The 14,723-nt window shown below is 58.3% G+C and overlaps 1 protein-coding gene across 2 annotated transcripts; it reads left to right on the top strand.

Annotated features, from left to right (window-relative positions):
* Positions 1-3,045: 3,045 nt before the first annotated feature.
* LOC134557111 (uncharacterized) lies at positions 3,046-14,423 on the top strand. 2 transcript variants are annotated; one of them, XR_010081989.1, is made up of 4 exons: positions 3,046-3,319; positions 9,481-9,595; positions 9,636-10,449; positions 13,450-14,423. XR_010081989.1 is itself a non-coding variant. In XM_063409770.1 (3 exons), exons 1-3 carry the CDS (start codon positions 3,090-3,092, stop codon positions 10,350-10,352), a joined length of 1,062 nt encoding a protein of 353 aa, XP_063265840.1. In that variant the 5' UTR covers positions 3,046-3,089; the 3' UTR covers positions 10,353-11,436. The 2 variants fall into 2 exon arrangements, 1 of the variants encoding a protein (XP_063265840.1); XM_063409770.1 differs by lacking the exon at positions 13,450-14,423 and having other exon boundaries at positions 9,636-11,436.
* Positions 14,424-14,723: the final 300 nt, after the last annotated feature.

Genomic DNA, 14,723 nt, shown 5'->3' on the forward strand with positions numbered 1-14,723 from the left:
TGGAAAAGGCAAAGGCAGGGAAGGGTTGGGAAAGAGGAGAGCAAGGGCAGGGCCTGGGGCAGCGGCTCCTTTTGTACCTGCAACCACCCTGCCTCAAAAAAACCCCATAAAGGCGGATAAAACCTTCCCAGGCTGCAAAGAGAGGATGGGAGCTGCTCCCGGGCCCAGGAGGAGGAGGAGGAGGAGGAGGAAACCTTCCCTGTCTCCTCCCGGAGCCTGATCCCTGCAGGATCCGGGCTGTGTTGGGAACGGGTGGGCCATAAATTCTGGGGGGTGCGGACACAAAAATCCCCCTGGGTAATTCCGTGCTGGGAATGGAGCTTCACCTTCCCTGTCCCAGGCTCTGCTGGAGCCTCCCGGGCTGGGGAGGGACACTCGTGGTCTTCCCACCTCTCCCCACACCAGGAGGGGCTTCCAGGACCTCTGGAGACCCCACGGTCCCATCCTGGAATTTCAATTATTCCCCCATCCGCCCCCAGAGATCGCCCGGGGCTCCTGGTTCCTCGACAAGCCCGTGCAGGTTTTCCTGTTAGGAAACCCGGGCTGGTTTATTAATATCCATAACGTTAATTGCTGTAATTGGGAGGCTGGCTGCCCGCTGCCGGGGATGTGGGTGTGGGAAGTGCTGGAATGTTCTCCCGGAGAGGGGAGGATGCTCCTGTGGTTATCGTGGTGATGGGGTTGTGGCTTTGGGCTCAGGTGCTAAAAGAACAATGAGAAACTCGAATGTGTCTCCTTGGTTTAGGCTAAAAACACATCCCAGTGGGGATTTAAATATTAATTAGTGCCCGATAATTAACCAGCACCCAAGTGAAGGTGGTGATTGCCATGGCTTTGGATTTAACCCTCCCTCAGTGGTCACCCTGCGCCCCAAAGGAGCCCCAGGGGTGTCCGGGGCTGGCATCACCCCAGCCTGGCAGTGCCACCAGCCCTGGACCAGCCGAGCTTTTTAGGAGGGATTATCCCGAGTGGAGAATGGAACATTCCCTGATTTTCCTCCTCTCAGTGACCAGAGCAGCCCTTCCCCTTGCCCAGCCAGCAGAATTCCTGTCGGGAAAGGGCAGGGAGCGAGGGGAGGGGGGCAGTAAATCTGATTTAATCGCGGTGACACCGCGGCACGGCCCCGCAGCCTGGCGGGGTTAATCTGCTCTGGCACGGGCTTAGGGCAGTGCCAGGCACGGGCATTCCCCAGCCAGGGGGTCCCGGGTGGGAGAGGTGATCCCTTGGGAGGGCAGGGCTGGAACAGAGACCGGGCAGAGCTGGAGAATAAAGCAGAGATTTATTGAAAGGCCTTGAGGATCCACCTTGGGCAGGACAAGAGCCTGGCCAGGGCTGCACCCAAGGGGGACCCAAAATGGTCCCCAAATGGACAAACGCTCCCCAGGGCTCACCCTTGGATCAGTTTTGCTCCGTTTGCACTTTGGGGTTGAATTGTCCAATTGCAGCTGCAGGCTGGGAGGTCCCATCCTTCTTGTTGCTCCCTGCAGCCCCCCTTGTTTGTGCTCTTGGGGCTGAAAGTTGTCCTGGGTGTGCAGCAGGAGAAGGATTTGTTTTGTGTCCGTGCTGTGTGCAGAGAGCTGAGTGAGCCTGAGTGTGAGCTCAGAGCTGCACCCTGGGCACCACAGGGGCTGGGATAAATGAAAATAAAACTGAAGGCACCAGAGGGGATGGGAGAGTCTGGGGCTCCTCAGCTCTGCACTGAGGTGTTGGGAGGGCTCTGCTGGAGGTGCTGGGATCCAGCAAAGGGAGGATTTGGAATGCCCATCCCTGGAAATGTTTCAGTTTGGGCCAGCTTGGAGCAGCCGGGGATGAGTGGAAGTGTCCCTGCCCCTGGAAGCAGTTTTAAGGGATTTCAGGTCACCCAGCCCACAGCATTCCATAATCTCGTGTCTCTCACAGGGATCCTGATGGAGAAACCCCACCAAGGGATGTGCTCCCAGCTGGGATTTTTGGGGATCCTGCACACAGAGGGCTCAGGAATGTGCCCTGGCTCCTCCTCACCCCATCACTGAGAGGTGCAGGGCTTTGAGGTGCTGTTGGCACCTTGGGATGATTTTGTTCTCCCCCCAAATGCCCCGGAGGAAACCCCCGGAGGGTGCCTGGGGCTGTCACATACCCAAGCCCTGAGTCAAACGTGGGACGATGCTCTGGAGCACAGCCCCGGCCTCTGCCCCGCCATGGAGCCACCACCTGAGCCGAGATCACTATCGGCGTTTATTTTTAGAAATTCCTCATCGGTGCTGGGAGGAGGTGACTCATGGGTGGGAAAGGAGCTGCTGCTCTCCCCAAGGTGTTTTGGAAAACAGAGCTGAGCTCCAGGGAAAGCAGAGGTGCCACTCTGGCCTTTTATGGCACACCAGCAGTGTTACCATCCTCAATCCCTCTCTATTCCCGTCCCAAAACTCTTCCCAGAGTGGAGATGGTGGCAAAGCTCAGCCAGGTGGGATGTGCTGGAGAAGGCCTGGGGGTCTCCATGCCCTGCAGACAGCCCTTGGGTGGCCGTGGCTGTGGCAGCGAGGGAAAGACGCTCCCTGGAGACTCCTGGTGTTTCCCAAGGCTCTGGGGTGCTGCAGGGCAGTGCCAGGGACGTGTGACAGGTGACAGGGACAGGTCTCAGGTGACAGGGACAGGTCTCAGGTGACAGAGACAGGTCTCAGGTGACAGGGAGATCCTGGAGCTCTGCCGGCCCGTCCTGCAGATGCTGAGGACTCTGCAGCTTGGGCTGCCCCAAATTCCCATTTCTAAAGGGATTTTCCTCTGTGCTGCCAGAAGGAAATGCTGGACCCGGGACAGGTTTGGTGTCTCATCAGTCCAGGGCTGGCTGGAGCTGCAGAGCTGGGGAGGACAGAGCGATGCTCTCCTGGGATGAGGAGCTGAGGGAGCAGCCCTGGCTCTGTCAGGAGGGCAAACCCCGCCAGCCCCACGGCCCCTCCCCAAAGCCGAGCCCAGCCGGGGCCGCCCGTGCTGGGCTGGCCAGGCCGGGTGTTGGATAAACACGAGGAGAAAGGTGGATAAACACCTGGAACTGTCCCCGGGTGAGAAAATCCCTGCGCTGCTGCTGCCCTGAGCAGCGGGGCTCTCCGGGGGTGATGCTGGGCTCGGCTCTGCGGCTCTGCCTCCCCTCTGAGCACCTCCCGGCCCTGCCCACCCGGAATGCCAGCGGGAAACCGCTCCAGGTGCCACCTTCGTGTCCCCCGGGCCGGCTGAAGGGGCTGGGTGGCACCACCCGCCCCAGGGCCCGGCCAGGTTTTCCTGCTCTCCCTCGGGAGAGGCCGAGCCGCAGTTTTGGCAACAGCGCGGGGCGGGAGTGTCCGAGCAGGTGAGCGGGGCAAGGACAGCGGGGGTGACCCCGCTGCTGGCACCGTGCCAGGGCCACCCGGGGCCGCGGGGTCCCCAGCCCGGCGCGGGGCCCAGCCCGGAAAGGCTCCGAGGAGCCCGGGTTAATCTAAAGCCGGGGCCGAGCGGGGTGAGTCACCCCCTGAGTCACCCGTGTCCCTCGGCAGGCAGGGCACCAGAGAGGGGACACTGCTGAGCTCCCAGAGCACTGTCCCTGCTCGTTTTCCCCGTTTCTCCTCTCCCAGAGCAGTGTCCCTGCTCGTGTTCTCCGTTTCTCCTCTCCCAGAGCAGTGTCCCTGCTCGTTTTCCCCTTTTCTCCTCTCCCAGAGCAGTGTCCCTGCTCGTTTTCCCCGTTTCTCCTCTCCCAGCCGTGCTCGCCCGGTGCTGACCGAGCTGCCCCGTGTCCCTCCCGGTGCCACCGCGCCTTTCCCCGGGCCGTGTTTTGTCCCCAGCCGCAGCTCCCGGCCCTGTCTGAGGCATCCCCTCGCCTCAGGGCTGCTCCCAGCCTCTGTCCCTGCTCGGGCTAAAACCTCTGGAAACGGGAAAAATAAAAACCTTGGCCAGAACGCCAAAAAATCTCCAAAAAAAAATCTCTGCGGGTGCAGAGGGCGGGCGGGCCGGGCTGGGTTTGTCCCCCGCGTGTCCCCCGGGGTCGCTGCCGGGGCTGTCCCCGGGCGGTGCCACCCGCGCGGGGCCCGGGGGTCGCTCCCGCCGGGCGGGGCCGGGGGGGCGCGGCCATGACATCACCTGGGCGGCCTCCCATTGGCTGCGGGGCCGATGACGTCATCCCCCATCCCGGCGGGATGCGGGGTTGCCATGGGAACGGGATGCGCGCCGTGCCCGCGGGAGCGTGGGAGCGCCCGGGCCCGCAACCCGCCAACCGCGGCACTCGGGGTTTGTCTGGATGCGATTCGGGACAAATCCAAAACCTCGGGGTTTGTCTGGATGCGATTCGGGATGTGTGGCAGGGTGGGAGAGGCTCCCCCGGAGCTGCAGCCCCCAGCCCACCCCTTCAGCAGCCGCTGGGAGCTCGCTGGGAGCCTCTCCCGTCCTTTGGGAGCCCAACGAGCTGCGCTCAGCTCCTTCGGCGCGGCTTAATCTTTCCCCAGCCCCCAAAGAACACTTATTAAATCCCTGGCCGCCGAAGGAGAGAGCTGAAAAGAAACTTTCAACCGCTACAAAAGAAACAGTTGAGCAAAACCCTCGCGCGGTTTCAAGGGTGAGGTGTTGGCCGTGCCCGTGGGAGTTCAAAGCAGCCGGGTCTCGCATCGGGGGCCGCGGCTCTGCCTCCTGCAGCCCACGGCCCCGGCCCGATCCCGCCTGCCGCTGGTCACACGCGATTCCCAAGGACAAAACAAAGCCCTTTACCCCAGGCTTCAACTCTGACCTTGCTGTGGCAGGATTAGAATCTGCTGGAGATGGACAGCGCGGTGGCAAAGAGTTAATTCCCCCTCCTTCCCTCCCTCCTTCCCTCCCTCCCCCTCCTCTCTGTTTTTCGCTCCTTTTCTTTCCAACTGGCCTGGTTTGCTGCGGAGAAATTGGGAAAACAAACAGCCAATGGAGTTGGGGGTGCAGGAGGGGGCCGGGAGGGGCTGCGGGAGGCACAGCTGGGGCTTCATCTTCTCCTCCCACCTCTGGGGCTCCCCGCCTGCCTGCTGGGGTTCTCTGCCCGGTTTTGGGGCAGGAGAGGGCTGTGGGAGCACCCTTCACCCTCATTTTGTCAGCAGAGAGAGGCCTTTCCTGATATAATCCCTTCTGTTTTCCCTGTAAAATCTTATCATGTTTTTATTCAAATCTGGGTTTAGGAACAGTTTGGGTGAAGGGCTGAGTCGTGCATGAGTTAGGTTAGCTTTTTTTTTTGTTTTGTTTTTAATGAAAAACACCCCCGGTTCCCAAAATTCCGAGTGGCTTTAAATGCAACTTTGTAACAGGCACTGGTCCTTTCTGGAACTTTGTGCGGCTCCCTTGGCTGATTTCCCTGGAGCAGGAATATCGATAAAATGCAAATTTCCCTGTGAGCTCAGAGCTCCGCTCGGGGCTGCTGCTCCTGGTTCTGCTCCCTCCAGCAGAAACCTGGGAAAAGAGGCCAAGGGAGGGGGGCAGGTGTGAGCAGGGGATGCCCTGAACACCTCAGCCCCTGGAGAGGGCGGTGGGCAAAGTCACACAATCAAAAACGTAACGGAGCTGTCAGGGGCTGAAATAAGTGAGAGCCTGCTTTGATCTCCTCTGATCTTTTCTGTGCCACGAACAGGGGAGAAATAGAGCTGAAAATGAATTTTTGCTGCTGGGGTGGCCCTGGAGCTGGGCTTTGCTCCCTCCCCTCCCTGGCTGCTGGCAGTGCCCTCTTTGCCACTCGGGCACTGGCATTTCTCATCCATTATATAAGGGCTGAGTGTGACCGGCGGGGCCGGCCAGGAGCTGGAACAAACCCTTCCCCAAAGGCTCCCCCGAGCTTCCTGAGGCAGCTGGCCTCGGTGCCAGCCCTCTGCCAGGGCCGGGGTGCTGCTGCCAGCGGAGGGGCTCAGCAGGGCCGTGTTTGCAGGGCTGGAGCAGCTGGGGGATCTCCAGGAGCAGCCCCGGAACCGCTCAGACTCGGGGCACGCTCTGAAGTCGGGGCCAGCTGGACTCTGGCGCCAGCTCCTTTGAGTCAGTGGGATCGGGGCTTTGGGAGCCGGGGCTGTGCCAGCCCGGCCCCGAGAGGCTCCTGACCCGTCTCAGCCCGGGCTCAGGAGGATTGTTTGCTCCTCACGGGTTGCCAGGAGCCCTCGGGGCTGCGGCGCCAGCGTTTGGCCTCTCCTCGTGGCCACTGCCCGAGCCCACGGCGTGGAGGGGCCGCGGCTGTGGGGCCAGGAGCATCCCCGTGCCCTCCTGAGCCCCCAGAGCTGCTGAACCACCCTGGGGTTTCATGAGGGCAGGCTCGGGGAGCGTTTCTCTCGCTGTTTGTGCAAAGCTTTGTCCCTGTGAGCGCAGTGCCCTCGGTGTCCCCTCACCTCACTGGGGTGGCACTGGAGGATGCTCAGGGCACTGGGATGGCTCCAGCATTCCCAGTTCGTGCTCGTCCTTCGTTCCCCGTCCTGGCTGTGCCCCAGCTCATCCTCAGCACAGCGTGGGGGCGCTGGCAGGAGGAGGAGGAGCTGCTCCATGGGCACGGGAAGGGTTTTTGTGCTGGAGGGCAGGGGTGGCTGAGAGGGTGCAGGTGACCCCACAGGAATGGGAGGTGACCCCACAGGAATGGGAGGTGACCCCACAGGAAAGTGACCCCACAGGCAGGGAGGGCACAGCCGGGAGGGGCTGGGCAGGGAGGTGGCACCGGGGAGAAGCTGCTGCAGCCCCTGGGAGAGGGAGCAGGGCTGGAGCAGTGCCGGGGCTTTGGTGGGAGATGTAAATCCTGGGCTTTGGGCGCTCAGCATGGAAAACTTCTGGGAATGTCCTCAGGAGCGAGGGGAGATGGGCAGAGCCGGCTCCAGGGGAGGGATGGGGAGAGCATCTTCCCAAAAATCCAAATTATCAGGAGCAGAACTTCAGCTCGGGGTGATTGTGGTGCAAATCAGCTCTGCCTGCCCCGAGGTCCCAATTCCTCCTGAGTTTCCTCTCTCAGCCCTGTGCCATCCTCTGCAGGCTGGGGAGGACAAACCCCCTGGTCTGCAGCCTGGCATTACCAAGCAACCATGTCCTAAAATTCACAGCCCAGCGGAGAGAACTTTGTTTACCAGGAAGAAAACCCTTGAAAAGGGGAATCTTTGGCGGAAGCATGACGGGATTAACGCTGGGGGTTTCTTTAGGCACCGCTGTTGTTTTTCAGGGCCTGACCTCAGCGCTCTGATTCGCTTTTGCCAAGCCACTCTCTCCCTGCCTAATTTAGAGCAGGGCTTTGTGCTGGGCTGGGAAGGGGGAGGCGGCAGGGCCGGGTTTGGCAGCTCAGGCGGGGGCTGGGATGATCTGCTTTGGAGCAGAGGAGTCGGTCATTAGATGCTGTGCTGCCGCAAATCCTGCCGTAATTAATTTTCTCCTGAATTAATTAGAGGAATTGTGACGGCAGGCCGGGCCAGGAAGGTGTGGGGGGAAGTTTTTCCAGGGTGATCTATGGGTTGTTGGCAGAGCAGGAATTAAATCTCCTTCCCAGGCCGTTTGCTGGAGCCGCTCTCAGCCACCACTGGGGTGGGCAGGGGGGAAGGTCCTGGCACAGCCGGTCCCTGGGGAAGCTGTCCCAAATCCCAAATCCCAAATCCCAAATCCCAAATCCCAAATCCCAAATCCCAAACCCTGCTCCAGGGCATTTCTCCTCTTTTTTTTGGGAGTTCTGGCCTCTGTGCCACTGAAGTGGAGGAGGAGGGACACACAACCCTGAGGCTGAGCAGGCTCTGGCCCCTTTGGGGCTCCTCACCTTGTAGGGGAGGAAATTCAGCCCCAATTCCAGAAGAGAGGAGGATTTAGGGGATGTTGGTTTGTTCCTGTCCTTTACCTCGCTGCCACCTCGTTGAGCTGCTGGGCAGGCGGGACAAAACATTCCCGGCAAGGATGAGGGAAATTCCTGCTGGCCCCTGGGTGTGCAGCATCCCCCGGGAGCTCACCTGCGCCAGGTGAGCGGGGCCGAGGGGAGGCATGGAGGGGATGCCATTTCCTGGGCAATCCTCAATTCCCGTGCCGGGGTGAGGGGATGCTGTGTCTGTCCCTGCCGGCCCATCCCAGGGATGAGTGCCCAGCCTGTGCCCCCTGCGTGCTCCTGCACCTGCCTAATTAACCCCAATTAGCGCCGGTGCTGGTGCCCCCGGGGGCACAGGGTGAGGGGAGCTGGGGCACAGCCCTGGTGGCACCAGGAGCTCCTCGAGTGACACAATCCCCGGGTTTGAGCTGAAAATGGCTTTGGCAGGTCCAACCCCCGGCTGGCAGTGGGGTTGGGGTGAGTGTGGCACCCTGTGCCAGTGGGGACGGGTACCAGAGGCACTGGGACATGGGATGAGAGGAAATCAGCCCGGGATCTGCAGCTCCTTCATCCTTTTGGGGTCTGGGTGCACTTGTGGTGCTGCAGAGCTCTCCGCAGTGCTCTTTGCCCCGGGCTCTCCGTGTTTATCACCTGCCCCTTCTCCCGGCCCGGTCTCACCTTCCCCATCACTAGCAAATGTCTCTTCCCCTTGCATTTCCTCAGAATTCGGATTATCAGGGATTTGGTGCATCCTTCCTGCCAGATTCCCGGGGCAGGAGCGCTTCCAGCTCTAATCCCACCTCGCACAAGCTGTGGCACATCCTTTGGCTCTGCCTTTTTCCTCCTCAGCACCCGAACTGTGGGATCACCAGCACTTCCCACCTGGTGCAGCTCCCTCTGCACTCAGGGCTCCTCATTCCCTCAGTTTTACCCCCAAATCTGAGAGATTTGTCGGGCTGGGTTGGGCAGGGGCTCAGGTTGCAATTCCAGGGGTCGGATCCTGGGTTTTCCAGCATTCCTGGTCCTTCCTGGGCCGTCCTGCTGCAGGTGCAGGAGCTGCTTCTGTCCCTGCCCAGCCTTTGGGGCTCCGGAGCAGAGGGAAATCAAAGCCCCGAGGTGCCTGTGCCCCTCTGAATGGGAGCTTTGTCTCGGCAGAAAAGGCCTTGAAAGCGATCTGGGGGAAGGCGATTGTTATCTGCGGGCTCCTGAACTGTTTGGATCCTGACTTTGTCAGAGATCTGGTAATTTAAACTTCAACCTGCTTATTAGAAATCCGAGAGAATAGTTTAATAATAAAAAGCAGGGTTTTTTTATTTCCCCCCACCCCTTTGTTCCCGCGTTCCTGTGCTCCTCTTTCTCTGGGCTGCCGGGGATATTTAATCGTCTGATACTCCCCGGCCCCCACCTCCCTCCTGGCTTTTAGTTGTCTAAAGAATGGGATAAAATGGCAAGAGGGCTCTTTTTGAGGGCTGCCAAGCAGGACCGTCCCTGTGGTCCCCGAGCTTTTGGGAACACGGAGAGCTGAAAGGAGCTGCAGGGAACGTCAGCTTCCCACTCGTCCTTGTTTTCACGAGGTCTGGAAATCCAGCCAGGTGCAGGAGTCCCCTCCTGGCTGTGCTTGGTGGAAATGATACTGAGTTTAATTTAGTATTTTTTTCTTAATTTCTTTTTTTTTTTTTTTTTTTTTTTTTTTTTTTTTTTTTTTTTTTTTTTTCTCCTAGAAAAACTGCATTCAGTTATGTACAAAACAGTGCTCTGCTGCCGAGGATTCCAGGGGAAAAGGGAAGCAGATTCCAGGTCATGGATAGTCTATGGGAAAAGGGGAGAGGATTCCAGGTCATGGACATTCCAGAAGGAAAAGGGGAGCAGATTCCAGGTCATGGACATTCCAAAAGGAAAAGGAGAGCTGATTCCTTGGGGAAGGGAGTTCTGGGGGAAAGGAACTTCTACTCCAGGTGAAGGGGAGCTGTTTCCATGTCCTGGACAGTCCAAAAGGAAAAGAGGAGCTGCTTCCATGGCCTGGAGAATTCTGGAGAAGAGAAGAGCTGATTCCATGGCCTGGACAGCCCTGGGAAAAAAAGGGGAGCTGATTCCTTGGGAAGGGGAGTTCTGGGGGAAAAGTGTTGGGTTTTGTCTTCTTTTCTGCCAACAGAAAACAACTTCTGTTCCAGGTGAAGGGGAGCAGATTCCATATCATGGACAGTCCAAAGGGAGCAGATCCCATGTCCTGGACAGTCCATGGGAAAAGGGGAGCAGATCCCATGTCCTGGACAGTCCAAAGGGAGCAGATCCCATGTCCTGGACAGTCCATGGGAAAAGGGGAGCAAATCCCATGTCCTGGACAGTCCCAAAGGAGAAGGGGAGCAGATCCCACATCCTGGACAGCCCTGGGGAGAAGGGGAGCAGATCCCATGTCCTGGAGAGTGCCAAAGGAAAAGGGGAGCAGATCCCATGTCCTGGACAGTCCATGGGAAAAGGGGAGCAAATCCCATGTCCTGGGCAGTCCCAAAGGAAAAGGGGAGCAGATCCCATGTCCTGGAGAGTCCCAAAGGAGAAGGGGAGCTCCTTTCCCCGCACGTGGGGAGGCTCCTGAGCGGTTTCCTGCCGGGCCTGGGTTATGTTGGTTCACTTTGGCTCCTGCCCTGGATGCCACTTCCATGACATCACTTGGCCGTGGCGGAGTGGAGGAGGTGAGACACTTGTGAGCGATTATCTCGTGCAAATAGCCCTGGGTAAACAGGCTCGGGGCACTATTGACACTGAGACTGTTTCTCTTCCCAATTTCCTGCTGGGGGGACTTTGCCAAGCAGCCAAAAATGGGGCTGAGGGGGGGTGGGAACCCAAACTCCTCAACCCAAAACTCCAAATTTCAAGTCAGGGCACGGAGCTGCTGTCATGCAGGTAATTGAAGTTGCAGCTCCTGGTGGAACTTCCAGGTGGGAGCCTGGTGTGGGGCTGATTTTGGGAACGGGGTGTCTTTGGGCAGTTTGGGGTGCTGGGATCTTCTCCTGGGCGATGCTTTGGGGCTCTCACCTTTACCTGCCAGCCCAGGGGTGCCCGCCTGGATGGGGCTGATTTTCCTGGGGTGAATTCTCCTGAAGAGAGCAGAACAGAGCCGTTCTATCAGAACAGAGCTGTTCTATCAGAACAGAGCCGTTCTATCAGAACAGAGCCGTTCTATCAGAACAGAGCCGTTCTATCAGAACAGAGCCGTTCTATCAGAACAGAGCCGTTCTATCAGAACAGAGCTGTTCTATCAGAACAGAGCCGTTCTATCAGAACAGAGCCGTTCTATCAGAACAGAGCTGCTCTATCAGAACAGAGCCGTTCTATCAGAACTGAGCCGTTCTATCAGAACTGAGCCGTTCTATCAGAACAGAACCGTTCTATCAGAACAGAGCCGTTCTATCAGAACTGAGCCGTTCTATCAGAACAGAGCCGTTCTATCAGAACTGAGCCGTTCTATCAGAGCTGTGGATGTGCCCCGGGGTTCCCTTTTCCCGGGCTGCCTGCGGAGGTGAGAGGGACGGGCCTGATCCCCGGGGATGGCTGCACCTGAGCCGTGCAGAGCAGGAGCATCCCCTGCCCCTGTGCCCCGGCAGTGCCACAGCAGCCCTGTCCTGGCAGTGCCAGCACCAGCCCTGTCCCGGCAGTGCCAGCACCAGCCCTGTCCCGGCAGTGCCAGCTCTGTCCCAGCAGTGCCAGCTCTGTCCCGGCAGTGCCAGCACCGGCTCTGTCCTGGCAGTGCCAGCACCGGCTCTGCCCTCCCAGCCCCTGGACCGGGAGCTCCCAGCACATCCCCAGGCTGGCAAACTTTAACCACCACATCCCGTTTGTTATTAACCTGAATTTCCTCCCGCTCTCCCCATTACCTCTGCAGAAAAGAATCTGACCCCGAGCTCTCAGCATCACCTTCAGGGCTGGGTTATTTTATTTTTTTTCAATATTTTTTTTTATTCCCCACTCCCCTCCTGCTGTTCCTCCGTGGTTTTGGGTGAAACCCTGCAGCCCTGCCCGGCTGTCCGCGCTCCTGCTGCCCCTGCCGGGCTCCGGGAGCGCTTTGGGGCTGGCACAGCGGCGGCCCTAAGCCCATCAGAGGAGCCTCTTTAATTGAATTTGAAAAGCGCAGGGCTAAGAGGGTTTGCCGGGCCGGTCAGGTGCTGGGCCCAGGGGCTGGAGGGCTGCCACAGGCTTGCACCACCACCCACAGCCCTGATCCCGGGACATGTGCACAGATTAGGGAGAAATCCCTCGCCTAGCGGGGGCTTTTAACCCTTTCCGGGGCTTTGAACTCCTTTCTGGGGGTTTGAACTCCTTCCAGGGGATTTAACTCCTTCCTGGGGGCTTGAAATCCTTCTAGGAACTTTTAACTCCTTTCTGGGGATCTTAACTCCTTTCTGGGATTTGTAGCTCTTTCCAGAGGGCTTGAACTCCATACTGGGGCTTTTAACTCCTTCCTGAGGGTTTGAAGTCCTTCTTGGGGGTTTTAACTCTTTCCTGGAGGTTTTAACTCCTTCCTGGGGGTTTGAACTCCTCACAGAGGGTTTAAACCCCTTCCAGTCTCTGGAGCCTCCTCCCCGCCTGCAGTGGGGCTGGACTCAGCTTTTTTTTGGGGTCTCCTGATAAATCCCACATTCCCAAGGAGCCTCGGAGCCTGGAGCAAGTTCCAGAGCCAAAACCAACAATCCTCTCCAGTTTCAGGAAATTGGGAGCTGTGGTTTGACAGGACAGGTGACACAGGTGACAGAGGTGACAGAGGTGGCACAGGTGACACAGGTGACACAGGTGACAGGCTGCAGCCAAGGCCAGCCCTGGCAGTCACCCGGGCAGGTTCAGCTGTGGGATTGCTCAGGGTGGCTTCAGGCTCGGGAATTTGGGACTTGCTGGGCTCCTGGACTTGCAGCCAGCCCTGCTCGTGGGTGAACCTCCCACGCTGGCTCCAGGGAATTCTCTTTCCTCCAGGAATTTCTGTCTCTTCAAGGGAATTTCTGTCTCCTCCAGAGAATTCTGTTTCCTGCAAGGAATTCTGTCTCCTCCAGGGAATTCTGTCTCTTCCAGGAATTTCTGTTTCCTCCAGAAGTTTCTGTCTCCTCCTGGAATTTCTGTCTCCTCCAGGGAATTCTTTTTCCTCCAGGAATTTCTGTCTCCTCCAAGGAATTCTGTTTTCTCCAGGGAATTCTGTCTCCTCCCCTGGCTCAGCCATTCCCCCAGGCAGAGGGGAAATCACCTATTCCTTCCCCCAAAGGAATGGGGCAGAAATTCTCCTGGGTTGTTCCCAGCCCTGCACCGTTAGCTGAGGGCTGGGGGAACACTCTCCGTGCTGGAATTTGCACTTCCACCTTTTTCTGGAGAATCCCAGTGCCCACCCCATTTCCTTCTGACCCCAGCCCCTCTTTCACTCCATCTGTGCCGGCTCTGGGCTCCCCAGGAGAGCAGGGAATTGTCCTGGCAGCCCCTGGGAGGTGTTTGGCACCCCTGGCAGTGCCAGCATCCCTCGCCCGGGGATCCCGAGCTCCTCCCCGGCGCAGGAGGGGAGGAAGGATGTGTTTTATCAGAGTCAGTCCCTGCTGTTTGAGTTCCTGCTCCGGGGCTCGATATCATCTCAAAACCAACACGGGAGGTAAACAATGACTCTGCTTTGCTCCGAGCCCTTTCTCCTTCTCTTATTTAACTTTTCAATTTGCTCCAAGTGCGGCTGGAGCTGGGAGTCCCAGCAGATGTGAGGATGTGCTTGGGGCAGCCTCTGGGCCCTTCCTGGAATCCTGCAGGAGCCGAAAAGGGCAGGGAACGTTTTTCTAAGTCAGCCGAAAGGAGCCCTCCTTCAATAATAACCCAAGGTGTGAAAAACCCCTCTGGTATTTATGAGCAGATGTGATTCAGGACTAATAAAGACCTGAGGAGCTGTCAGGAGGTCACGGGGATCAGTGAATCATCTGCCAGATTTATCAGGCCGGGTTCACACCGAGCTGCAGGCACTGAGGACACCGGAGGAGCCCCAGGTGTCCCCAGGAGGAGCAGGGACCTGCCTGCCACCGAGGGACTTCACCGGGAAGGAAACCTGAGCTGCCAGGAGCCGGGGCTGCAGCTCGCAGGAGGAAATTGATGTTTCTGTTGAGCCGTGCAGAGAAAACAAATCTCACCCCCAGGAGCTGCCTTCAAAGGGAAGAAAACTTCCTGCCCTGGGAGCTGCCAAGGCCCGGCGCTAACGTGGCACCCAGGGCGCTGGGGAGGGCGCCAGGACATGCCTTGGGTGGGGAGGGACCTCAGAGCTCAGCCAGTCCCACTGTCCAGGCTGCTCCAAGCCCGTTCCAGCCTGGCCTCGGACACATCCAGGGGCAGCCACAGCTTCTCTGGGAGTTCTGTTCCACAGCCTGGGGGAGAATTCCTTTCCTAGTCCATCTAAATCCTTGTCCTGTGTCACCAGAGCCCCCTGAGATGCTGTTCCCTGGTCTCCCTTCATTTTGAGGAGCCTCTTTTGCTTTCACCAAACCCTTCCCTGCTGCTTCTCCTTTTCCCATGGTTTTTCTCCTCTGCTCTCTCCCCTCTCCTCTCCCACTCTCCCTTGCTTGAAATCCATGGAAAAAAAAGTGCAGCCTCCCCACGAGAACACCTTGGCAAAGTCACAACCTGTTAAGTGTCGTAATTAAAATATTTCTCTCATTAACTTGGAAATGATGTTTCTTCCTGAGTTATACCGGAGATTTTTCTTTCCCCCCCTCGCTAATTAAATTGCCGGTTTCAACAGAGCTGCTTCAGACCCATGGGATCCCAGATGGAGATGGAGCAGAGCAGGAAAATCCTTCTTCAGAGGGGCCTGTTCCAGGCCCTGTCCCCCTCTGCCACATGGAGCATCCTCCCAAAGCAGCAGGACCCAAATGTCCCCAGCTCCTGGGAATTGTAGGAATTTCTCCAGAGGTTTTGGTGACTTGCTGGCTGTTTGGACATTTCCCTGCAGGGGTGCAGG

This window comes from Prinia subflava, chromosome 12 (assembly GCF_021018805.1).
Source record: "Prinia subflava isolate CZ2003 ecotype Zambia chromosome 12, Cam_Psub_1.2, whole genome shotgun sequence".
Taxonomy (NCBI): domain Eukaryota; kingdom Metazoa; phylum Chordata; class Aves; order Passeriformes; family Cisticolidae; genus Prinia; species Prinia subflava.

Bases quoted from the DNA above. Each gene is read 5' to 3' on its own strand.
- LOC134557111 (XM_063409770.1), top strand. From the start codon at position 3,090: ATGCTGGGCTCGGCTCTGCGGCTCTGCCTCCCCTCTGAGCACCTCCCG. The intron at 3,320-9,480 runs GTGAGCGGGGCA...TTTTTCTCCTAG, and splicing joins GGGCGGGAGTGTCCGAGCAG to AAAAACTGCATTCAGTTATG. The intron at 9,596-9,635 runs GTCATGGACATT...AGCAGATTCCAG, and splicing joins AAAAGGGGAGAGGATTCCAG to GTCATGGACATTCCAAAAGG.